Below are 25,760 nucleotides of genomic sequence, written 5' to 3' on the forward strand. Positions count from 1 at the left end.
TGACTAACGTTGTGACGGGTGAGGGGGAGGGACAGCAGCTCTCCAACCTCATTTATCAGAAAGCCATGTGTCTTTCTGCCCATGCCGTAGGACAGGGTGAGCTGCATGCAACCACAAAATGTAACTTATGTACTTGAGATTAGCAGCTATCGTCCATAAATGTGATATTCCAGGAATCAGGCACCTAGCACTGAGGTGGTTCAAATCTCAAATCCTGCCTTTGAGCTGGGTTGATAGTGCTGTAAGATTTTCTTCTCAGTGCCAAAGGCAGAACTGCAGGGGTCTCACCGCCTTCATTAAAACGCGATACGTTTATGTTCTAATTGACTACCTCCAGCTGTTAGGGAAACCTGATAGCTTTATCTAAAACTTGGGCCGTAATCCTACAAATTATTGTGCATATGCCCAGCTGTAAGCACGGCTCACACAGCCAGGCAGCCGTGCTACCAGCCACCCGCAGGGTGACCTGGTTTGGGGGCACCAGGCAGAGACCTCCCCTTATTTTCCCGGTATGCCTTCATTCCTGGTTGAGTTACAGCATATTTTATGAAAGGACTCCTAGTTTTTTTTGATCAAAAGGACGAGCCGGAGCCCGGCCGAACTACGTTTCCCAGCGGCTCCCGGGCGAGGGAGGGCGGGCTCGGAGCATGGCCGGCAGGGAGGCGGGTGGCGGCGGCGTGGCGGCCAGGGCGGCCCAAAAGCTTTTCTCCCTCAGCGGGCTCTTCGCCGTCTACAAGCCCAAGGGACCCACCTCGGCAGCCGTGCTCAACCTCCTGAAGGAGAAGCTGCTGGCAGGTAGGAGCACGGCCTGCTAACCGAGGGGGGAGGCCCCGTGGGGATGGGGGGGCCCCCATCGGGCCAGAAAACCCCAAAAGGGGTCATCTGGGGGGGGCTCAGCCCGAGGCATGGCATGGGGAGGTTGTGGGGTTTGTCCCCGTGCTGCTGCCCCACAGCCGTGGGGCCCGGGCCTGAGGACTGTAGGGGGGTGCTCAGCTCTGTGCCAGGTGCCTCTCGCTGCTAAAATTGCTAAATAAATCGGCAGCCGAGTGGAAACCAAAAAGTGCTTCAAGGAAGCTGGAAGTTCAGGGCATGGCCTCCAGGAACTTTTTTTGCTGAATACAAATGGAGTCTTGGGTGTCCCTTACCAGGGGAAAACAAAAGTTTGATCATTGAAAAGACATGAGGGGGCTGTGGCATGGATTTCCTTCATAATGGATGTGGGGACTTGATCATCTAAATTAGGCCTTTATTAGGGAACAGGCTTCTCACGTGGTGAGACCCAAGTGTAGAACTGGCTCACTGAGGCTAATTTGCCTCCATAGTGAGGAGGCAGTGACTGCAGCTCTTGTGTGGGTGACTCCAGGTCATGTCTGATGTGAAAGGCATAAAGGAGAGATAATGCAGTGTCCTGGTCAAACTTTGGAAATAATTAAGGAGACTTAGAACATCAATCATACTCAATGCTAATAAATAAGGAGCAGTGGTGTGTGCACGATTCCTGGAGTCATCAGCTTCATCAGAAGTAAGGTGGGTTGGGATGTTCAGTACAGCAGTTTCTGCACCACTATTTCATAGTTCAAGTGTTTTTTTATTCTCCTTTAGCAATCTGGAAATATGTTTTATTTGTCTTGTAATGCCTCCTTTCCATTTCTATTTGCAGAAGCTGGTGTGCAAACGAATGGTAACAAAAGAAAAAGTCAGGTCTTGAAAATTGGACACGGTGGAACTTTGGACAGTGCAGCGACAGGAGTTCTGGGTAATGAAAAGTGTAAACACAGTTATACAATGAGCTCGGGAAACATTTTCATGCCTACATGAAATCGGAGGTGAAAGAACAATTTGGGATACACGTGGCAAACCTTGTGGCGTTGGGGGAAGGACAAGTTACTGGAAAAGAGTGATCGAGGTTAAATTTCCCCTTCATATAATTCTACATGCATATAATATGTTCCTGAACAAAAGGTTATTTTTTTTTTCCCAAATCCCTGATATAACTCATGGGCTATTACATGAATTCATTGCACAACATTCTGTATTTTCTAAATAACCTCAGAAATTTATAGCTTTTTTTTTTTTTTTAGTTAAGCTAGGGATTTGTAGTCATCATAATTTTCTAAAGTATTTGTTCTTAAAATAATGCATTGCTGGGATTTGGAGAGAGCCTTTTGGGCTTGTATACTTGTCAAAGGATAGATGAATAACAGCAATTCAAGTGCTGATTTTTTGAGGCTTAGCACAGAAATAGTTTTCACTTGCTGTCCTATCTTGCTTATTAAAGAAGAGTCATCAAGGAGATTTTTGCCTTTTAATTTTGATAGCGATTTATTTATTGAATTCCTTTGTTTTATTAAGGAACAGGATATATCAGTTGCTGTTGAAAACTTGTCCGGGGGTATGATAATTGGGCTGGATTAATCCCATATCATATACTGTCACCAATGGTTTTGTTGATAGGTAATGTGGAAAACACTACAGCTTGCTTTAATCATAGTTTTGTAGCTCACCTTGGCTAGAAGAAATAACAGCAATACTTGGGTATAGAAAATCAACAGTGAAACTATGGGTATACATGAAATAAATGCATTGAGCTTTGATGTAATGACTCTCAGGGAGAGCTGTGCTTCAAAGGAATGCTTTTTGCAGAGATTGGTGCTAGCAGAGGCCTGTATATGCTGGTAATCGTTGCTCTCTGTCACCTTGAGCATTTTAAAATGGAACCTTCTTGGGTTAGGAGTTAAGTACCAGCTCTTCCAGTTCTGATTTCCTGTGCTCTGTGGCCACTCACCGGAGAACAGTGTGTGTCTCACTGAAGCCAAGGTTTTCCTTTTGCAGAGATGTTCCCATTGAGCATATTACTGCTCATTGTGGGACATCAACAGCATTGATCCAGAGGCAAAGAAAAATCACTCGACCTTAATTGCTTCTCCTACTGTTCTGTGATATCCAGCAGTCTCTGAAGCCAGCTCATGTGGCATGACAAAAAGTACTTGGGCTTGATGTGCTTGGTAAAGACAGAGAAGTTCATCACCTTAATATGCTACGGATTGATCCAGAAAGGCATGGGATGTTTCATTCCAGTGCCATACAAAACACACAGAGAAAAATCAGTGGAAGTTAGATTGGAAAGGACAAGACTGGTGAGGAATGGGGAAGGGAATGTGTTGAGATTTCCTGTGGGGTTCAGGTAAGATTATTAGAAGACACAATAGAAACAAGTTACTCAGAAAATGTGTGCTGCTTTTTGGTGGGGGGTGGGAGGGCAGGAAGCTTTATTCCCTGGTGTGTGGGAGCATAATCAAGTATTTTCTGAAACCTCTGACTGTCCGCTCTCCATCTTTGCTGCTGTTTCGCAAATTGTATGTGCTCAGTATCTGTAACTTTGTGTATGTGAAGTAGCTGATACAGAGCACTGCTTGGTGTGCAAAGTGTACTGCAACCACCTGGGCAGTGCCTTTCATCAGGAGACACACTTTCATATTTCTTTTCCTACTCCCAGCAAGTGTAGATGAGGAAGGGCCTTGGAGGCAGAGCTCAGTCATTTATGGCACTAATGAAAGGTGACTTAGGAACCAAGTGGCAAACGATGGCCCTGCACTTATAAGAGTCTGGAGTGACAGCAGTCTCTGGGAGGTGAAGTCTTTTCTGTCCCCATCTGTGGCTTCTGTTGCATTTGGAAGGTGATGAGAGCTGGGACTCAGCTAGTGTTTCAGTGAGGTCTCATGTATTAGAAGAAGCAAGGAACTCTTAAGTCTTTAGAGTACCTTGTTTTAATATCAGTGTAGGGCTGTGGCTCTCATTGAGTACTTTTTGCTGTATGATAGCAATTGTTCATCTTTTTCTTGTTTCTGTATGCCGATAATGAGCTGTAGTTCCACAGAGGAAGAAAAGAAGAAAAAGCCACAAAATTAAAAGCTAGTGGTAAAATTTTAGGAGCACTCATTACATCTTTAAGAAAGCGTATGTTATGGAGCTACGTTCAACCTTATGTGAGGAAGATCTGAGAGTAAAATCATAGGGTTTACTGGGACACAGGGCTCCCAGTCTAAGCTGTTCATAAAAAGGCAGAGTAAGTGAGCAGTGGTGGTACTCCTGAAGTTGGCATTATTTAATCCAGTTAGTAACAGGCGTTTAAGAAGTGGTTTGGAAGGTGGCAAAATGCAAGTGTGAAATTCAGTTAAACCTTGCTATGTCTTGTGTACTCTGGTAAGTTTAGTTTTTCTTTTTCAATAATACACACGCTACACTAGTTGATGATTAACAAGGAGAATTGTTAGTCTCTTATTCACAAAAGCATTTGATGCCTCTAAAACTACTCTATTGAATCTCTTGACGCTTTAAAGCAAATTTCAGCTCAGCAGTTGCATTGAGCTGTCAGTGATGTCATCAAGTTGTAAGAGAAGTGCGTGGTTGCAAAGTTTTATCTGTGTGCTTATCTTCTTCTCTCAGCCTTGTTGCAGCTCAGTCTGGTGAATGTGACAGGAACACGCTGAACTGAAGGCTCACAAAAGCACATGCACAAGGGCATATGTGACTGTAAAAACCCCCGAGAACCGAGAGGATAAATTACAGGGAGTAAGAATTCTTAAGAGTCTCAGAGTAAGAAGCATTAGAGCACAAACATGGTTTTTGTTTTTGTTTGTTTTAAGAAGTCCATTAGCTGGCTAGATGCTTTTGTTTCCCGGTTAACACAAAGCTGGTTTCTTGCAAGTTCCCTTAACCTTTTCCTTAACTCCTGTAGTTTTGTTAAAAGCAAGGACGTAGCTGTTATGTATTTCATGTACAACTGATGCAAATATTTTGCTTTCAAATTTCAAGAAAGGTGAAGGTGACCTATTACTGCAACAGTAGAACAATTTAAGAATAACTTCTTAATTTCTCATCAGCACTGCCTGTCTTTTTTTGATGTGACCTCGTGGAGAATTCTGCAATTAATTCCAATAAATAGCATGGCGATGCTCTCACAAACGTGTGGTGACAGTGTATCTGACTCCTCATTGTTTTCTATCTTCCTTCTGTTGTCTTTTGTTTCTTTGGATTGCTGTATGCGGAGAAAATCAATAGGAAAGCTTATCCAAGCACCATATTGTAAAAAGCTTTAAAGCAAAATGTAAAGTATTTCTTTTTCCTGTCTGCCTCTTTTATGAAAAGCTGACTGATTGTTACTTTGCGTAGTTCTTACTTAAGGTGGAGAAGACAATGATTTGTACATACACAATAACAGGAGGGTTTGATTATAGAAGATTTTTGACAGAGGCAGTTAGACCTTTTGATTATTTTACTTGCTTGCTGTGACCCTGATAAACTATTTCATTACGCTATCTTGCCTGGATTTCTCTTAGCCAGCATCAACCTTTAAAAGGCCTATTTACTTAGAGTGAAGGCCAGATTCATTATTAGTGAGCCATTGCCTTCATCAAACCAGAGACGGGGTTAATTGCACTGTCTGTTTCTTTGGCGATTAAAAGCTAGATAAATATAGGAGCTGAATTAAAGCATTTTAAGAATTAGGTGAAGCTTATTTCTTTTCTGCTTTAGATGTGTTTTTTTTTTTTTCTTTTTTCCTTTTTCTTTCACTAGTCCCATGTTATTTGAACATCACAGAGAGATTTTCTCATAAGCACTGACTCTCCTTATATGCTAACTGAGCACGAAAGTCAGTATTTCTGACGAGCATAATATTAAGTAGTGACTGGTGTTGAATAAGGGAATTGCAGAGCTAGTTCTGAAGTAGCACTTCTCTTTCTGTCTTTGCAGTGGTTGGCATTGGAAAGGGAACAAAACTGCTGAAAACTATATTGGCTGGTTCCAAGGTAAGGAATACTAAATGTCGTGTATTTGTGGTTTTTGCTTGTTCTTTCTTCCCATGAAGAGCTGCACCAACATACAAATATCCAAAATGTCCATTACATTCATTGTAAATACATACTTCTGTTCTTTTTTTGCATTTGGGCAGAAATTTGATGTTGAGGCTCTTATATCTAGACTGGTCATTAAAAAACCTTTGTTTGTCTTTGGTCTTTATCAACATTCTGTAGGAAAACAAATTCCTATTCTACAAGAATATTTCTATAATATTTCAGTGTTTTCAACAAAGAAAAAAACCTGAAAACATGTAATACAGATGGCACCATAAGGGATGCTTTTGGAATGTAATTGTGTATGATGGTTCAGTTTCTGTTTGATTTCCTTGTGTGTAGATAACATAACTACTGGTCACCTTGCAGTAACAGATGGTCTTTGTTTCTTTTCTCCCTTCTTAAATGCAGCAAGACCTTAAGAGGCACCCTTTGGAATGAAGTATGTTTTGTGTATGGGGTAGTAGCTTTCACTCCAGGTTCTGTCTATTTCAGACAGGTGATTTGCAAACACCTGGACAGGCACATGTAAGGAGCTAAAGGTAACAAAAGCCTTCTGGCTGCATGAGTTAGACCAGACTGGAGCCTCGACAGGCAGAAATCTTGTTCATTGCTGCTTTTGATCAGTTGTACTACATCTTTGGTGAGTGCACTCCAGACTGGAGGAGTTACTTACACAAAGAGGAGCGTGTACTCCAGGAATAACCTACCAGTGTTGATTCTTTCTTTGCAAGTAAAATCCTGTGTTTTTAACCATTATTTTTAAATGAGAAGTTTAGGTAAGAATGAAAGATGCAGAAATCAATTAAGCCTACCAGATTTCATCTTGTACTCAGGGAAAGTCAATAGAGAGGGCTCAGCAAATTGATAGCCTTTCTAATGCATTCATTTCTGCTATTTTCCCATTCTCTTCTGGTCTGATCACTTAAGCTGTTTGTAGGTGTTGAAGTGATAAATCAAGGTAAAATTTGATTGATAATCTTCAGTTCAGCTCAAAGGAAAATACTTTGACAGGAGAGAATACAAGCAGGATAAAAAGCTATAGCTGTAGAGACTGGTACAAAACTTGCTGTGTACTCTGTCAGTCTCTCAACTGACTGAAACGGGCTTGTATTGATATATAGGACCAGATTTCAGTCTCTTATGTTTGAAAACATACAGTGAGCAGCTGGAGCTGGGTTTACAGTTGAAGTGTAAGCAGTTAGGTGATAAATCCAGTATGTATGTTCTGAACACTTCAGACGTTGCATTTCTTACAAATCACAGGTTTCTATCTCTGAAATCTTAGACATCACATTTCTCTCATTGACTAAGTAAAACTGAATTAAAATTAATCTGGGATTAGAACAGACATTTGAGTAGGAAAAAAAAAAGTGTAATTTTAGTCTTTGCAATTTCAAGCAAAAAAAAAAAAGCAATTTAACTAAAACAACCCCCATAGTTTCTTATGCGATCTGACCAGTGCTCACTTGTTAGTGTTTCTTGCATCTGAGAGGCCAGAACCCAAAAGCATCCAGGAGGAAGCACACTATGAAGCTGAATGCTGCTTTTTTAGCAGCTTCTCTACCCTCGTGTTGTTAAACACTTGATAAAATTTCAAGGCTCTTGTTTAGTTGGCTGTTTAATTACCAGTTCAGCAGTGCCCAGGAGCACTTTAAACCTTGCGCTTTCCTATTGAAGCAGCATTACTCTGCATATCTTCTTATGGATTCATATAATATTTAAAATATCCCTCCTACTGAGGAGTTTCACCATAGTTTTTGTATCCTCCTGCCCTCTGGCACAGCTGGCCTAACCTCTGGGAAGTGGAAAGCACAACCCTCCAGTTGTAGAAGTGTTTCCAACCCTTGTTAGGAAATGATTTTTATTTAAAGCATTTCAGTATGGAAGTTCTAACCTTTTACCACATGACATATCCCTTTAAAGAACATTTAAGTTAAACTAAAGCTTTGAGATAATTCAGTTATGTCTTTGTAGTGTGTGGAAAAATATCTTGATTTCAAAACGCCTAAAGCAAGTCAAGAATCTCTTAAGCTGATGCTCAGAGGAAGCAGCTGTGGTGGATGAGGCAGTTCCTACTGTTTTGGCAGAAGAGCTCCTTGGTGACTTGCCTGTCCTGCAGCCAGTAGGGTTATCCATCTGAGTGTTGTACCCAGGAAGCTCAGGAAGGCGTAGAGCTGCTGCTGCGGGACAAGGGAAGGGAACGCAGAGGAGAAACGGGCAGTGGGGACAGTCCAGAAAGCTGCCCCAGCTGGATCCATCAGCTCTCACCTGGCCTTAGACTGGATGGGCTGCAGGCACGTGATTTAATGAGGCAAGTAAAGCTACATCCTTACAGCAGATCTGCTCTTCCACAGGAACTGTTTGGATGCTCTGATATGGCAGAGGGAGCGAGGCAGCTAGCATCTGTGCCAGATGGCCTGACAGTCATAAGCCTTCGTTTGGAGCTTGTCTGCCTCTGCTTTCTTATTTTCTGTTTATGCTTTGATAAATTAGGCACGCTGTAACTCAGGGTGGCAAGCTTAAGGAAGTTGAAGGATTTGCTGCAGATACCTGCCTTCTTGGGTTTGGCCACGCTTACAGTAAAGGCTAATAATGTAGTGAGAGATCATACAGATGAATACATGACTGTCTAAATACCTTTGAGGTTTTTTTTTTTTTTACATCCTGTGCCATGTATTACAATTTTATACTCTGATCTTTTTACCATTGTGAATGCTAAAGTGCATGCTGAAAGGTATGATGTTTTTCTTTTGTTTATTACTATAAAGATTCAGCTGAACTGACTGAGCTTCTCTGGTTAGGATTTACTGTTTCTTTATAGGAATGTATCTTGTAAAGAAATAGTTCAGTCTATCATTGTTGGCAGCAGAGCTATGCTGAGTGGCCAAAACGTATGTTACTGCAGTAAACTCCATATGGTGGCTCTGCCAGAGATTGGACTATTTCTGATTTTTTTTTTTTCTTCCCAAACATTGTGTGAAACTTTCCTGACTCTGTGTGGCAGCTATGAACATTATCACTCAATTTGCAACTTGTACATATTATACAAGGAGTGTTACTCTTCCTCTGTAAATCAAGTTCTCCACTGGTGCTCTGTCAGTTTCACCTCCTTATGTAGTAACTCAAAACAAATAAAAATGTGTAGCCAAGGGCAATACCTACTTAGTGTTCCAGATCTCATTGAATTCTTAGTGTTTATCCAGAAATAAAAATATGTCCAAGCTGACTTAGGTTTTGTTTGTTTGCATTATTTTGTTTCAAACGTTCCAAGTGAGGGGGAGACGCTGAATCCTTTTGGATCTGGAATGTAAATTCTGAGCATTTAATACGTGTTCCATAGGAGAATCACTTTCCCATCTTATGTGCTAGGACCTGAACTTGGTCTTGCTTGGACTTTTCCCACTGCCTTGTTTTGAGATAAATTGTTTTATTGTGTTTGCAAAATAAAGACAGTTTCTTATTCTACTATTTCTTGTTTCACTGGTAAAGTGAATAGAATTGGGGTGGACCAATTTTTATTATTATGGTAAATGGTTTTTCAAGTGCTCAGTCTTGTGGGTGACTTGTCTCTCTCAAACACAATAATAGAAATGACTTTTTGGGGAGGGCGAAGGGGTTAGAGAATGCTAGTTAGAAGTACATTTTCCCAAATGGTAATGCTATTTTAAAACTTCTCATCTCCTAGAATGTGCTGCTGTAACGTAGAAACAGACTCATTAAAGGAGGGGGGGAAAAATGTAGCATTAAATAATGAAATTTTTCATTATTCTAATGCTTTCCATTGGGAGGAGTTGTCTTCCAACACATTCATTTTTAGTTAGGATAAAACAGGATAGTTTAAACTTTTATGCTTCAATTCCATGCTTAATTTGCATATTTTTCAGTGAGATAACATCTAGGTTCACCCTAAGAGTTTTATTTGACTCCTACAAGTGTGAATGAGGCTGGGACTTGGCTATCCATCTAACTATGATTGAAATCATTGGTACCTGATGAGCAGAAAGCAGAAAGTTCTGTTTTTATCTAAGGATGCAGCTTCATGTCATGGTCTGTTTATAACCTGAAACCTCAACAACTCAGTGATAGGAGGGGAATTGCTCGAGTACACTGCGATGTTTGCACAAGCTTGGGCAGGTGCTATTTAAAACAGAAAATGTAATCTCAGAAGTTCTGGCTTCTCCAGAATGAAATGCTATACAAAATAAAATAAAAATCACTGGGTGGAGTAAAACAGAAAATCCAAGTCATCGCAAGCACTAGAAAGAGAAAGAGCTTATGGGCAGAACAAATATACATCAGTTACCTGATACGTGGCAACTTAGATTTATTATAATTGGACTATCTGGAGTTTCTGTGAATCCTGGATGGGAAATGAGTACTAGTCCAGTGATTAGGTCTCAAAACTTGGCATTCACACTTGCATCCTATGGAAGAATTGTTTTCACAGCGCTTCTGAGAATTCTGGAGACAAGTAAGTTGCTTCTTGCAGCGTGATACCTGGTTTAGATTCATATATTGCAGGTTTGTTTCTCTGGAGGGTTGGGACCAGATGCTGCAGAACAAAATGTCCATAAAACAGGTTGTTTCTTTACCTCCTGTGATTATCTTACTGTCCTAAAAGATTAGGCTTTAATTTGTATCCCTTAAACTTCTCAAACACAAAGATTGCTAGCTTTCTCTGAGTTCTTTCTCTTTTTGAATTTAGTCCTTAACTTCCATCTTAAGGCATTGAGTCCAATGAATTAATAATGCGTTAAAAAGAACATCTAGGAGTTCTATAAGGAGCAGAACTAATGAAGCCTTTTCTTGTGACTTCGTTTGTTTACAGCTCGTTAGACACCAAAGCCCCATGTGGACTCGTTGGTATCCGGTAATACAGTGGGGCTCCCTCTGGGGCCTTTTTCTTAGTGGAAGCTAGAACAGATTTGTTTCCTCTATCTACCTATTTTCCCAAGATTTATAAGAACTCAGGATCTCTGAGAACTCTATTCTGCCAACATTTGTGTGTTCGCACATTAATATGCATACCGTGATGGTATAAGTGCTATATCTTATGAAATCCTTTCTTTTTAAAGAGCCTTTTATTTTCTTTTAAAATGTATTTTTAAAGCAGTTTGTGCTCCAGTTCATATACTTGAATTATGAGTGCAAGAAAATTGATCTGACTTTCCTTTTGAGGGATGCTCTTGGTTGTGTGTGCTCTTATTTTTAATATTAAAAGATTTCTCCACAGTATCACCAGCTGAGCTCTTTGCTTCATCATGCTTTCTTTTGGAGCTGGCAGAGTCAAAACTATTTATTCATACATTGCATAGTGGTGTGTGTTCTGTTTTCTTTTTCATACTCTGGTATTTTTAACATTCTTTTGGAAGGGTGAGCTTGTGAGTAATGGTAGTTTTCTTTTGTATTTTATTAAATTTATTGGTGTAGGAAGGCAGGCTAGGCATTTGAACCTGTAAGTACTTTCTCAGGTCTAAAACAGAACCATGGGTTCTAAAATTAGATGTAATTTCAAATCTGTTCAGACTTTAGTGAAGTAGGTATCTTTTAGATCACTTCTGAAAGAAAAAGTAGTTACTGGTTGTGACCATGGTACACCAGCGGTTCTGGCCGGGCAGGCAGTGATGACAGGTAAGACCCCAGGACTATTCCATACAGATGGGCTGTTTCATTGCCTTCTTTCATAAAATGGATTAAGAAAACAACTTCTATCCCATGTGAGGTAGCAGGTGGCTCCAAAGGGACCCACCACAGAGCCGAGCCAATAAGCAACGTTGTTTGCGCCTCTGTGAGAGCAGATTTAAGGAAGGGGGGAAAAAAAAATGCACAACAGCAGCTGGGAGAGTGAGGAGTGAGAAGCAGCCCTGCAGCCCCCAGGTGAGTGCAGCAGGAGGGCAGGAGGTGCTCCAGACACAGCAGCAGTTCCCCTGCAGCCCATGGAGAGGCCCCTGGTGGAGCAGGCTGTCCCCCTGCAGCCCATGGGTCCCACATGGAGCAGATCTCCACCCTGCAGCCCCCCCATCGGTAGAGGAGCCCCCGGTGGAGCAGGTGGATGTGGCCTGGAGGAGGCTGCGGCCCATGGAGAGCCCCCGCAGGAGCAGGCCCTGGGCCAGAGCTGCAGCCCGTGGAGAGGAGCCCATGCAGGAGCAGGGGGTCTGGGGGGAGCTGCTGCCCGTGGGGAACCCGTGCTGGAGCAGTTTGCTCCTGGGGGATGGACCCTGTGGGATGGAGCCGTGTGGGAGCAGTGCTTGAAGAGCTGCTGCCTGTGGGAAGCCCACACAGGCTCAGTTTGGGAAGGACGGCATCCAGTGGGAGGGACCCCATGGGGAGCAGGGGCAGAGAGGGACAGTGAAGGAGCAGCGGAGACAAAGTGTCAGGGACTGACCACAGCCCCATCTGCATTGCTCAGAGGAAGGAGGTGGGAGAGGGGGGAAGGTGCTTTTGGTTTCTTTCCTTTGTTTCTCACTGCTCTAGCTTGTTAGCAATAGGCAATAAATTTCACTAATCTCCCAACTCTGAGTCTGTTTTGCCTGTGACGATAATTGGTGAGTGATCGTCCCGTCCTTATCACAGCCCTTGAGCCCTTTCCATCATAATTTCTCTCCCTTTCCCTTTGAGGAAGGGGAGTGAGAGAGCACTTGTGGTGGAGTTCAGCTGGGTAAAACCAACACGCTGTGGTTTTAGCTGGTGTTCTGCCTCCGCATTGCACTGCTGTCACATCCAGCCATCTATATTTGTTGTGAGGAATCCAAGTAAAACTGGATAGCTTGCTCTTTAGCACTTTCCCTAGGAAATTTTTCATCTGCAACACCTTCTCATTTTTCACTCCATGGTTCGTGCCCTTTCGTTCCCACACCTCGTTGTTTGTGGTATGCCATCCACACTGAGCAAGGGTCTGACGGAATTTCGGTTGGTTTTGAGATTGGAGAAGGAACAAAAAAGAGTGCTGTGTGTGACCCGCTCACTTAAGCAAAATGGATTGTAGCTACATAAAATGTCATTGCTTTGCCTCTGTTCAAGCCCAAAGAAATTGCTGTTTCCTTACAAGGAAGGTAGGAGAGGAAAGAAAGAGATAAGGTTATCTCCTAGGGGAAGGAGAGAGCCTGGTATATTATTCATTGTGGAATGTGAGGGGGTTAGTGTGAGGTAACGTTACACTGTGCCATAAATCCAATATCTCTATTGAGCTCGTGTTTTTTTTTCTGAGCCCAGTGGAGTTATGAATTTTAGTTCCCAGGCTTGTTTTGAAAGGTGTTTTATAGGTTTCCCTTGAGGAACGGGACTGGCAGATCAGCGATGGAGCGATTGTTTTATGAGTGATGTTAACCCACAGGCAGATGGATGTGTTTCAGCCCTTGTAGACGGGCTAGGTGATTCATCCTGACATGTAGTGGTTGCTTAATTTCATCCGTTTAGTTACCATTTTTGTGTGTTCACTAAAGGATTTTACACTCTTGAAATACACAAATAGGACAGAGACTTGCCATTTCTGTTACCTGGTATTTGTTAGGGAGTTGTGCAAACAGATAAGGAACTCGTAGGTGCAAGACGTTATCTGTGATAGTAACGCTTGACCTACTTATGTCTGTAGTCCATGACAGCTATATCCAAGCACCACCATGATACTGTTTGCCTTTTGTTTTAACACTACTGACACCTGAGAATTGTTGCAGAATCAGAGCTTTCTGTTGTCATACCGTGGCCTCGTACCAGAGACCATCACTGGTTATGTACACTTGGTGTGGGTTTCTGATCTGTGAGTATCGCTGTACATTACTGATAATGAACTTCTTGTTCCCTGAATGTCTCAAGATGCTAACTAGAGATCAATGTCAGTTTATGAAAGCATGGTCTTCCTCCTTACTTTGTTACAAGGAAAATGCTTACAGAAAAGGAAGGCTAGGAGCTGCATGCATTCTGTTGGTTTTGATGTGTTTTGATATTGTGTAGAAGGTGTTAGCAAAACTTGAAGTGGCGTCTGCACGCTGAGAGAATGTTAAGCATGCATGGTGTAGGATGCAGGAATCAGGAGGGGCTGAACTGTTAGCTGGATAAAAATGGTCTTAATGTGCCCCCTCCATGTATGCACACTGGTGTCATCTTCAGTGACCCGTTATTTCGAAACACAGTACATTTGTAACCTGTTTTTTCACCCTAAAAAATCATTAAAAGAGGCTGATGTGAATATCTGTTCTTCCCTTACCTACCCAGTATCCCCAAAACGCAGTTGTAGAAGAAGCTGTTAGATAGTATATATAGAAGCTTTTCTGCTGCAGTACCATTAATAAGCTGGCTTAACACGCTGTGTATTGCTCGAGTCTCTTTTATGTTAACCCCAGAGGCCTAATCTATTAATAGCTCAGCTTCATGCTCTATTAATATTCACACTTTTTTTTAAACTGTTGGAAATATCGAGTAGACTGCACCTATTGTGCTCCAGAAGCTCTTTCCTCCAAAAATGTGGAATATTTCAGGAGCACGCTGGGATGTGCTTGCTTTCACGAGGTCGGTGTGGCCCTCTTTTCTCTTAACCTTTCTATAATTGTGTGTGTCTGGGCTAAACGTACAGGTCTGCCTTGCATTCATTCACTCATTCATCCAAAAAAAAAACCAAAAAACAAAACCAAACAAAACCAAACAACAAACAAACAAAAACAAGCAAACAAACAAAAACAAAAACCCAAACCAAGGCTGCAAGATGGCAAGATTTCTTTTTCCTAGTCAAAATCATAGGGGTGACAAAAAAGAAAAGATGTTAACAGGATTAAACTGGCCATTCTGCATTGTTTTCTGTAGTGCTTCTTCTAGTAACGTGGAGATGCTCGTAGCTCTGCATTTTAGAACTTACAGCATCTTAAGCTTAGCGGTGTCTTCAGATTCACTTAAAGGCTTTCAGTTTTATCTATGTCTAAAGTCTTCCTGCCCCCTGGGGGGACTGTCTTATCTCTGGGCAAAGAATTATGAATTGTCTTTAAACTGTTTCTCAGCTAGGAGATGGAGGTTGGCTTGGTTTATTTTGTCTGCTCTGTGGTGTAGGTGCTAGATGGCAGGAGGAGGAAACAGGTGTTTAAAAACAAACAAAACAAAACAACAAAAACAGGTGCTGAAGACAAGATCTAAGGGCCAACTTGAGGTATTTTGCTGTGTGGTAGGTTCCACAAGCAGCAAGTGTCAGAAAGGTTTGCATAAATAGACTGTGTTGCATTTATGAGTGACGTAGGGCCATGGTGCCATCTGGGGTGACTTAGTGTTCCTGTTGGGATTCTTAGTATTATTTTTAGTTATTGGTTTGGTTTTTCTCCCTCTTCTTCCCTCCCTCTAATGCCAGAACTTGGTGCTATCTTTGGTTACTGCCTTAAGGCTTCTCTGAACTGCATGCAGGTAAAGTGTCCTTTGTGGGCTCCCCTGCTACAGGTGGTTCAAGTCCTTTGCTTTGAAAGTCCAGTCACCCTGTGCGCTTGAACTTCTTAAACAAGCTGACATAAGAGGTCAGAAAATCCTGTTAGCCCAAGAGTAAAGATCAGATAGTTCTTCAGCAATGACAGTACAATTACAGCATCCAGCAGTAAATAAAATTTAGTGCAGGCGTAGCACAAAGTCAGCTTTTTCTTTTGGGAGAAAAATGAATGGGAGAGGGAAGTTTTTTGTGTGTGTTAAGAGGACATGTTTGGTGTTTGTTAATTTTGAATTTGCTCCATCATAAAATATGGAGCTCCTCCCTAATCCTGCAGTCTTAATTTTTTCCCCATGCAACCTGCTTTTAAGAGATTAGGGCTCTTTGTTTTTAATATATTAGAATCTACTTAGTGAGAGTGCTTTGTTTCGGAAAATAATTGAAACTATGGCAACCCTCTTGTTTTTTTTTTCCAGCTTATTTGTCTACCCCGTGTACCCGTCTGTTTGGGTGGATGATTAACATGCAGGAGGCCATTGGTCACTGCTGATGCTACACAAACAGCAAGCACCAGTTATGTAACGCGTAAATCCGGAGCATCTTAGTCGTGCTTTAGAAATCATCGCATACAAACCGAATGTCAGTGTAAAACTGAGAGCTGAAGGCTTCTTTGGCTGAAGTTTACAAAAATGTAGCTGCTTGCACCAGGCATAGAGATGGAATGGATTAGGCACAGGAGCAGTAATTCCAGTCCGTGTTTGCCTGCTGGGTGCTGCCTCCAATTTCTTTCAGGTTCCCTAGACCACTTTTTTTCATCATTATTTATTTATTTTTGTTGATTTTTTTTGTGTGTGTTCTCACAAACTTGTCAGCCCCATGCAGGCAACAGTTTGCATAAATTGACTTTCTATCTATCAGCTGTGGCTTCTCTTCCCCGGCTTTTCAGCTTCCTGCACAGGGGCTGGGATCTTTCCTTTCCTTTTACACTTCTGTGTTTGCTGCTGTGATTAGAAAATGGGTCATCCTTGGGTGAACTCATACGAACTGCCTCTTCCAGGGAGCCTGCTTTGCTGGGAACTTCTTGCAGTGGGAACCATCTTAAAATCTTCCTGACAGCTTCTAGTGACCTTATTTCATAGCTACGTGTGCTGCTGTCTGGCTCCTCCAAAGCGTTGCGTTTCCATGTTCGAAAAAAAGCTTTTAAACATGCTATAATCTAAGATTTCAGCTATCTGGCTTCTTTCCAAACGAACAAACAACCAAAAAAACCCACACCACCCTTTGATACATTAACAATTAAAATCGAGAAGTTCCGTTCCCTGGTCTGTCTGGCACTTGCACTGATAAGTGGGGCAGACGTGCCTGGCAGGCAGCCCAGGGGCTTCAGCCCTGTGCAGCTAATGGCTTGCTGGCTGCAGGAGCCCTCAAGCAGGAGAGGATTCCTCCTCCTGCTCCTCCTCCTCCTCCTTTCTCCTCCCAGTGCACAGTTAAATATGTGCACTGACAAAGTCCTGTAATTTCTCTCTTTTTATGTTTATAGTTTCATTCCCCTCCCACCCAGTATTGGGATTTCTCTTAAATTGGATTTGAAATCAAAAAGGCAAATGATAGCTTCTTCTCTTCCTAAAACATGATTGTGAGCATCGTGTTTATTGACTGTGAGAATTTTGATTGTGCCTACAGTTGTGACTAAAACAAAATTTCTCTTCCCTTGATCTTGCAGGTATACTCGAGGGTTTGTAATTTGTTTCTTAGGGGTTCCTGTGGTCCTGTTTTTCTCTAGTACTGGCTTTTATGGCGTTCCTTCCTGATCACAGGTGTGATAGCAGCCATATGGCTACCAAAGCACTTCCCATCTTTCTGGTCTTGTTGGGGCTGCTCCCACCATGCATATCCCTGAGGCTGCAGGACGGTTTCCTCCTTATATCGTCAGGGATGGAGTGCAGTGCTCTGTCAACCTAAAGCACCTTGAGGTCAGCTCCTCACTAGTGTGAATGAAGGAGTTGCTTGTACTTGAGGGCTTCTGATCACTTTGCTGCCTCTTGTTGCAGTTGTCATAACATCAAGAAAAATGTTTTCTAGGCAGCAGAGAGATTTGCCAGTGCCTGAATGGTGTCTGAAGGTCTGCATCCCCTCGGGGTCATGCTGTTCTGGCAGCTGGGAGGCTGCTTCGGGGCTGTGCAGAACATCATCACAAGTTGAAATTAATGCAGGGTGCTTTAAGTTGTGACCAGGAGTGCTTCATTTTAACTTTGAACGTGCTACACTTGCATATCGAAGGGTCCCGTAGGGAAGCTGAGGTGCTGGTTTCAGTCCTTAAATGCTTTGGGTCTTGGTCACTGGAGATAAGCAGGGGGCAGAGATGTTGGGGCTGGCAGCTGGCAGACCATTCTCTGATGAGCTGCTCATACCGGGATGTTCCTGTCATGGTCTGGATCTGTTGGGCTTTTCCTGAGATACCTCCTGCCGTGGTTGTGTGGGTTGCAGTCAGTGTGGCTGTGAGCTGTTGCTGTCCGTGTTCTGCAGTGATTTGTACTTTGAGTACAGGAAGAATATTGCCAGATACGTTTTATAAAACTGGAAGAAAGAAATGATTGCCAACACAGGTGAGGAAAGGTCACCAAACACTTACTAAATGACTCACGATCTGTTGGGCGCTTCCCAGGGCAGTGCGAGGTAGAGGCTGGGGAGAGCTAATGCTAAATTTGGACACAAAATAAGAGGCACAACAGATTAAATCGAGACTCTCATCTTCTACAAGCTCTGGGTCCCGGACACTAAACAGGGGAAGTAAATCCTACTACGTGCCCAGTAGGAATTATGCTGTATAATTGTAGGTATCCAAGGGCACTTCAGAGACCGATCTGTAAACCAACTGTAATTCTTGCTGCCCTGTTACAGCCTTCTTGGTGGATTATTGCGGTTCTGTCTTCAGTCTGCTTTTGTGACTCTTTAAAGGCTTCTCTAAGGAATGGCAATTTGTAACCAATTTTTAAGGATTTTCTTTCGGGATGGCTTTTTAAAGATGGCTTTATGTTCTGTTTTTGCAGAAACTAAAGGGCGAGTCGAGTGTGGAGATCTGGATTGTGTAGTTCCTCCAGTTTGTGTTTACATACGAACACATGATATTATCTCTCCCTTGCAGGGAGGTCAAATAAAGCTTGTCATTAGAATGGACAGCCTGAAGCAGCATAGCCAAAAACAAAATTAAGAGGAAGAACTGCATTCAAACTGCAGAAGTATCGGTACTTCCACTTACAGTGTCTGATTTGAAGGGATTTGAAGTTTTCAGTTTTCAAGTTTTACTGAACTGCTAAGACCGTTCATCATGCTGGAATTAAGATCTACTCACGTTTTTTATTAACCTCTAGAAATAACTGCTGAATAGCGTCTCTTTCTAACTGGGCTATTAAAAGTTAAGAACTAGATCATTAAATGTCTCGGAGAGCAAGCAATTTTATGGTCCTAAAAGCAGATGAGGTACTGCAAAGTTGATATAAATATTTATTGTGGAGCTGCCTTCATCCATTCCTTCCTGTTCTTTGCTATGTTTCCCAGAAGAAAGTAAACTTGAAAAAATAAAAATAATTTTTTTAATGCCTAATTTTGCAGCATATTACTGCAGGAAAAAAAAAAAAAGTTTGCTTACCACATTAAGGCTATAGCTATTTTTATACTGAAGTTTGCACTCCGCTGCCTTTTGTCCAACTATTTCTGCTGTTCCCATTTCATGGCAGTTGCTTGAAGAAATGCATTCAAGTGGCAAGTTGTCACACAGAGCAAAATCAAGACAGGTCTTAGTAGTCCCTTTCTGTAGATGTGATTTATATTCGTACACTGTTATTACTTGAGCTTGTTTATTCTTTCCAAGTACATGAAAAAGGATGAATTGAATCAAAGAGTAAAATGTGAGTGCTGATGCGTGCTTGGATGCATTCCAGTGGGTTTGGTCAACCAGCTTCAGGAAGGTGCATCTTTTCATGACCCGATTCAAATTTTTATTAACTCAATTGGGAAGAAGTTAATTGAAGCCTTAACAGGGAGATAGGTGTGTGGACCGCCTTGATTGTTCTCTTCTAGGCTATCGAAATGGGGATAGGGCTGAGTGAAATGTAAGGAATAGGCAGTAGTTCAAAGCATGGACCTTCAGGTATGAAAAGATTTCCAAACTTGACCCAAACTCATTGTACAGAGTGAGTCTCATGGGGCAGCTGGTTCATGGGAAGCTTTCTGTCAGCTTCGGCAGTTTCTGCCTTATTCCTGTAGCCTGGCAGAACTTGGGGTGAAAGTACGGAAAAGGAGGATGCAGGTGAAATGCAACACAGACAAGAGCCACTGGCCTGGGAACACGCTAATTCCTTCTTGCAAGCTACAAACACACATTCTGGAGAGTTCTTTTGACAAATAACCGTTTAAGGAAAAGCCCTGAGAGGGAAATATCCTGCGATCCCATGACAAGCAGAGATGTCACCCAGTGGCCTCGCACTCCATGTGCTAGTCACAATGTCTGCACCGGCTTCCAGATGTTCACAGCTCCTCTAGCTGTAGGCTATTGTGTGTCGCTGCGTTTCACGGCTGAGCTGTTGTAATGCTTTGCTTTGGAAGTGGGTGTTTTGCTTTCACAAGTCAAGTTCTTTGTGTTTGTTTTTTTTTGTTTTGTTTGTTTGTTTTTTAAGATTGTAAAGAAACAGAAAAACTGCATGAAAGGTGCTCTGTGTGCCTTGCTTAAACAGTGACTTATGACACCCCCCAGGGACTTGGATCTTTAACACTATTTTCTTTATGGTAGTGATGTATTTATAGGAAAAATCAGATTACTTTCTTCTTCCTTGGGTTTCTAAAAGTCATAGGCCCATGTAATGCAGGATTTAATTTCTTTTGAGCTCCCTGTCTTATCGTTGTTACTTCGGCTTACTCACAGTTAGTGTTCTTCCAGGTCTCGTTTGGAGTCCTTGTTGTTTTGAAGTCATTTAAAAACCAAAACCAGTCCAAATGAACACAAGAAAAGCTGGCTCACTAATCTCTCTCTTTTCGTTCCCAGAAGTACACTGCCATTGGACTGCTGGGCAAAGCCACTGATACGTTGGATGCTACAGGAAAAGTAACTGAAGAAAAACCTTATGGTAATCATAAATGAATCAATATGCTTGATGTAATTTGAAGGCATAAACGGTCTCTATCTGAGAAAAGTGGAAAAGATATTTGAGACTGTGTGAATTAAATTTAAATGTGAAATCAAACTAAGATTATTTCATCTTCAACTTCAGTACTCATATAATTCAGTCCAGCTTCATGCAATTCTGCCCAGCGCAAGTGTTCATTTCTGTTGGGGGAAAAAAACAAAGCAGACACTAGACTGGGGGGAGAAAATAGAATTGGGCAGAACTGTGTCGTCTTAAATCTTTAACAGGCTGACAAATGGCATGCTGTGTCCAGTAAAATTTTCATCTTAGTGTGTAGTCTCATGAATGCTCTTTTAGTAACACCCTTCAAGGCCAGTGGAGGAATAAAGAGCACTTAGATCTTCCCTCCAGGATGGCTGGTTAACTACAGACTGCTCGGTGCAAAATGAGGATGGCATAAACTACCCTCTGCATATATTCACTTACTAAATCTTGTTCTTGCTTGCAGTTTCTGTCCTAATAAAGGAAATGTTCTGACCCACAGAGCACAGTGTAAGGGTTTAAGGTTTCTGCTTAATCCTGACTGTGCAACTGTGTTGGAGTGGACGTGCCACACTACCTGGGCTGCCTTAGAAACAGCGTGGGGCTAAACAGGGACACACCAAATGCGTTTACCATTAGTTCTTTCTCAACCTCGGGGGAAAAAAAGCAATAGGTAACTGGTTGCTTAGCAACTCGTATAGGTCCCACACTGTTTGTGGTACCTAGTTATAAGCAGATGAAGTAAATTGTCTTTTTTTTTTTTTTTTAATAGCATGATGAAAAGGTAGTCTGGGTTCCACTCCTTTCTTTTGTAGCCCTTCTTTTTTGCATGAGGCAGGCAAGGATGAGTTTCTTGTGCACCTTTAACCCGATGGATCATTGTAAATTGTGTTATTTACAGGGCAGTGCTATTCACAGATGTTGAATCACTTTCTTCTGCCTCGGGATCTAGTTCTAAGTTTCTCTCTAAGCTTCTAAAGGACAAACTATCCACGTGGTATTAGAATTGCTAATAGCCAACGTTTGCTGATGCTGGTGGACGCTTCCCTAGTCCTTGTATACCTATCAACGTGGAATGCTGTGGGTGCACTGAGTGTTCGTTTCAAATAGATGAAATTCCCATAGTCAAATTAGAAAAAATAATTTTCATGAAACTTTATTCTTGCTTTTTAATTGTGTATTGCTTATGGCAGACAGAATTTACAGGGTTTTCATGAGCATTTCTTCCACTGGCAGCTTCTGTTACACCAGCTTCCTACCCCTGCACCACCTCTTCTGTTAGGGTGCTTTAGGTTTTTGTTATACTGTATGGCAAGTAAGCTTGGGGAACTGATTTGGGTTAAAAATAACCACGTTTTTGAGGTGCTTATCCTTTAGAAACTGAGATCAATCCCACTCATCATGCAGTTTCATGAAGGGAAGTAATGGCATTTCTGGGGCAGTGCAGTACTGGGTAGGGGACAAAGCTTCCTTTTGCTGAAGATGACTGCTGAAAGGAGTTCTCGTCAAATTGGCCTCAGTTACTTTCCATATTGCTGCAAATCAGAGTTGAATTCCTCATAAAGAAGGATGAGAGAATGTGTACTCCTTCTCTTTCTGCATGCTACCTACGTATTTTATATTTTCTTCCTTCCTCATCTTCCATAAACCAGGTATTTCTGTTCTTATCCAGTGCCTTCTCCAAAGCAGCTTGGCTTTCTGGGTGGCACACCAATTCCTAATCTTAATTGCTGCTCCAGGAACATAGACAGCAGGTTTTTCAAACGAATTTCAGCTTTTCTTGACAAATAGAGGGATCCTGGGAGATGGTGAGCATCTGCTAGGGAATACAAATCCTGCAATACCAGCAGAATCCGGGGCTGGGACTTAATGCAGGGAGAGGGCAGTAAAGCAGCCTGCAAGATGTTTAAAACTCCTCTTGAATGACTCCACTGGACCCCAAGGGTAAAGTGCCTGAACAAAGTTTCCTGCTTGTAAGAAAGTGTTAGGGTTTAGTCCTCAAGGTGTCTCTGGACAGCACTTTGGAAAGCAAACTGTTGTGAAATAGCCTTGCTCACAACCAAAGGATGTGTTGAAGAGAACTGCTTGGGTTTAACCCCTCCTGAACCTCTGAGTTTTTGTTTCTTTCTTAGCAGAGAAAGAACTTGTATTTCTACGTGAGATTTACTTAGGGCATCGTACGGCTCCCAGGCTATTGGATGCTGACTTTGGAAGCACTGAGGATTTAATGTTCCTCTGAAGTTTTCTGAGGATGTTAACGCTTGCAGCCCTTCTTAAATGTGTTTAATAGAGCTACCTGAATAATTTATAAATAAATAAATAAAAGTAGTCCTTGCAGCATTCTGCTTGTCTGTTACAGACAATTGCTGCCAGACTGAGCTGAGGCCACTTGCTGTAGTTCCCTTGGACTGTCACAGTTAATTATTGTGATCCTGTGTTCTGTTCTGGTATCACTTGTTAGAAAGCACAGGGCAAGATCACCCTTCAGTGGAGGCTTCTTGAAGCTGTGGCACAGCTGGCGCCTTTTGGTTTGGTAACTTATTTCCCTTCCTTTATGATTGCAGCAGGAAAATTGGTCAACTGTTATCAGTGTTTAGAAGTATAACTGTTGAAAATGTTCATCCTAGAAGCTGAAAACATAATTCTAAATGTTTTAGAAGCCTTCAAGACCAGAGGTTTTGGGTGCTGGTAGAATCGTAGGGAATGGTCCACTGGAAGAAGCACAGCCTGTGCAGACATCATAGAACCCACCCTCAGTCTAAAGGCTTATGAAGAAATTTAGAAAACAGTCTGAAATAAAGGTATTTCGAATAGTGTGCACACAGAGCAGCTCCAGTCATCTTGTTTGAAGCTAGGGCTGTCTTCGCTCCTGGGATGGCTCTCCCTGAAAAGGCACAGAGGTGCAGTTTAAGCCCAGCTTCTAGCAAAACCTAGCATTTGCAATTAGGTTACTGAGGAGAGTAGGCTAGTTCTCGGTAGCAAGAGTGATTGGGATCTGTGACAAATAAGTCCTGCAGAAACCTCTCTGCCCCTTACTCTCATGGAGCGGAGGATGGGGAGAGAACATTTTGGAGCAGCTGAAACCATTTAGCCTTTGTGAACGTGTTCATCTTCCCTGCTTGATGGAGGGTTGTGAACAAATGCTGCTCTGAACTTGCTGCCAAGGCAGGCTGTTAACCTACTAAACCTGATCCCACAGCCAGGGGAGGGAGACCTGCGGGCACGGGGCCAGAAGGGAGATGGCTCTGCTGGGCAGGACTGGGGGAGCTGAACGGCAGCGAAGGAGCTGGCTCACAGCGTGGGCTGTGTGCTCTGTGGAGACACGAGTCCAGACTGGTGCCTGGGACAAATACACAATTTAGACATAGTGAAAGTGTTTGCTTGGGACTGGATTAATGGGGCATTCTTCTTCGTTGGAGAGCTGGGCGAAAGCTGCACCAGCTTGCTGTAGGAGAGAGCAAAAATCCAGTACAGCCCACTGACACAAAGGCAGTGCTCGTGGGAAGGAAAAAAAAAAAAGCACGTTTTGAGATTTTCAGAATTTAATACTGACCAGATTGTGCTATGATGCATTGCAGAAGACAAATATGATTTATCCTGTATCTTAGCAAACTCATCTATAAATATTTACTTTGATAACACGCTGCACAGCTTTGTTAATGGCTTAATGCATCATTCCTCACATGGGGATTTTTTTTTTTCCCCTTAGATATTAAATACTAAATTCTAGCCTGAAACAGCCTGGGTTTTGCAAGAAGGCAGACCAGGATCAGAGGCACGGAGCTGAGTCAAGCTAATTTTTCTGTGTAATTTTGATGTGATGCACTGCTAAACTACAGCAGTGCTATCAGATTTGCACAGCCATGTAAGAACCTCTTCAGAATATGATCCAGGCTTACTGTGCAAACAATTTTGTCATTCCTACCCCATGTTCTGCTGCGCATTGTTCTTTCTCAGTATCCCTGACTGACCCGTGTGCCTTGCAACCTTGCAGTTAGTAATGCTTCAGGGCAGCGTGTGCTCCTAAGGCTGCAAAATGTGCTTTGCCAAAATGAGGTGCCACATTGCCATCTTCAGAAGTTGCAGTGGAAAAAAAACTCTTCCTTCTTACTTACAGCATGAAGTACAGCTGTTCTGTAAGGGCTGCAAGCACAGGTCTTCTCCAAAACATAATGAAGGGGCAATAAATAATTTGATTTTATTTATGTTCAGGGATGCTGTTGACTTCATGCGACACTAATAACATCATAGAATTATAGAATCACTTAGGTTGGAAAAGACCTCCAAGATCACCAAGTCCAACCATTAGCCTAGTACTGCCAAGTCTACCACTAGAATATAGATCAGGAGGCATGTGACTAGATAGTTACTGAAGGGCATTCTGATTACAGATCTTATGTTTGTACTCTAAACAAATTAGGGATGAATGTCATCCCTGTTGCTAGTATTTCAAAGGACCAGTGCAACCAGCTGCTTCAGTTATAGCCTTCTAATAAAAGTGGGGCAGGTTTGCAGGTGTACTTGAGAGTAGATTTCCTAAAGCAGTTACTTTCTTTTCCAGGATTTCTTCAGTAAAATTGCCTTACTTAATATGTAACCATGCCTTTGTGAGCATCTGCAGGTTAGATGTCTGATGGAATTTAGTATGTTGTTCCAGATGTAGTCTTTCTTCAATAGGAAAAAAAAATGCAGTGTTTTTTCACTAGTAACCTGTTGGAATTTTCCCATGAGTACAGTTATGTACTCTTAAGAGTAGTTGTCAATGTTAGATGAGTATTTTATTCTTCTTAGTCCTTTAGCACAGATTAGGCTAGGACAAGTTGTGTAGTTTTGCCTGGTTTCCAAGAAAAATGAATTTGTAGTCCCGAGGGAGGAAAAGTTGCAAAGCAGAACAGTGTGTGTAGGGACTTGTGCCCTTCTGAAAGCGGCCAGACTGTCTTAATCACCTTGGACTGTTTGTTCCATTCTTCTTGTGGTAATTCACACTCCTACCTACATTCTGTTTTTCATCTCTGGCATTTTTCATCCAATCTAAATTCAGACAAGAGGGACCACTTCTTTGTATCTGTTTGCAGAATGTGATCAGTTCCATTGGTGCCATGTGAATAACTGATGCTAACATACTTGTTGTTTTCTTTCTACAGACCAGGTAACAAAAAGAGATCTTGAAAATGTGCTGCAGAAGTTCACAGGGGACATCATGCAAGTTCCTCCGCTGTAAGTTCCACAATGTTCAGAACTCTCAGGAGCGGTGTTCAGCTCTCAGGACTTGCCAACAGGACTCAGTTCTGTCAGAAATAAAAAAGACATGTTTTGGCAAGAGGGTAGAAGCAAGGCAGACCT

At 42.2% G+C, this 25,760-nt stretch overlaps 1 protein-coding gene across 2 annotated transcripts in view; it reads left to right on the top strand.

Annotated features, from left to right (window-relative positions):
* The first annotated feature begins 448 nt into the window (after positions 1-448).
* Positions 449-25,760, top strand: part of TRUB1 (TruB pseudouridine synthase family member 1) — a 29,683-nt gene continuing 4,371 nt past the window's right edge. The window contains exons 1-5 of one of the 2 annotated variants that reach the window (XM_013101921.5): positions 449-795; positions 1,661-1,756; positions 5,755-5,810; positions 20,294-20,375; positions 25,562-25,634. In XM_013101921.5, the coding sequence (XP_012957375.2) occupies positions 648-795; positions 1,661-1,756; positions 5,755-5,810; positions 20,294-20,375; positions 25,562-25,634 (455 nt within the window). In that variant the 5' untranslated portion in view covers positions 449-647. The remainder of the gene's footprint in view (positions 796-1,660; positions 1,757-5,754; positions 5,811-20,293; positions 20,376-25,561; positions 25,635-25,760) is intronic. The other variant, XM_005021978.6, reaches the window with a different exon arrangement.

Source organism: Anas platyrhynchos, chromosome 6 (genome assembly GCF_047663525.1).
Source record: "Anas platyrhynchos isolate ZD024472 breed Pekin duck chromosome 6, IASCAAS_PekinDuck_T2T, whole genome shotgun sequence".
Taxonomy (NCBI): Eukaryota; Metazoa; Chordata; class Aves; order Anseriformes; family Anatidae; genus Anas; species Anas platyrhynchos.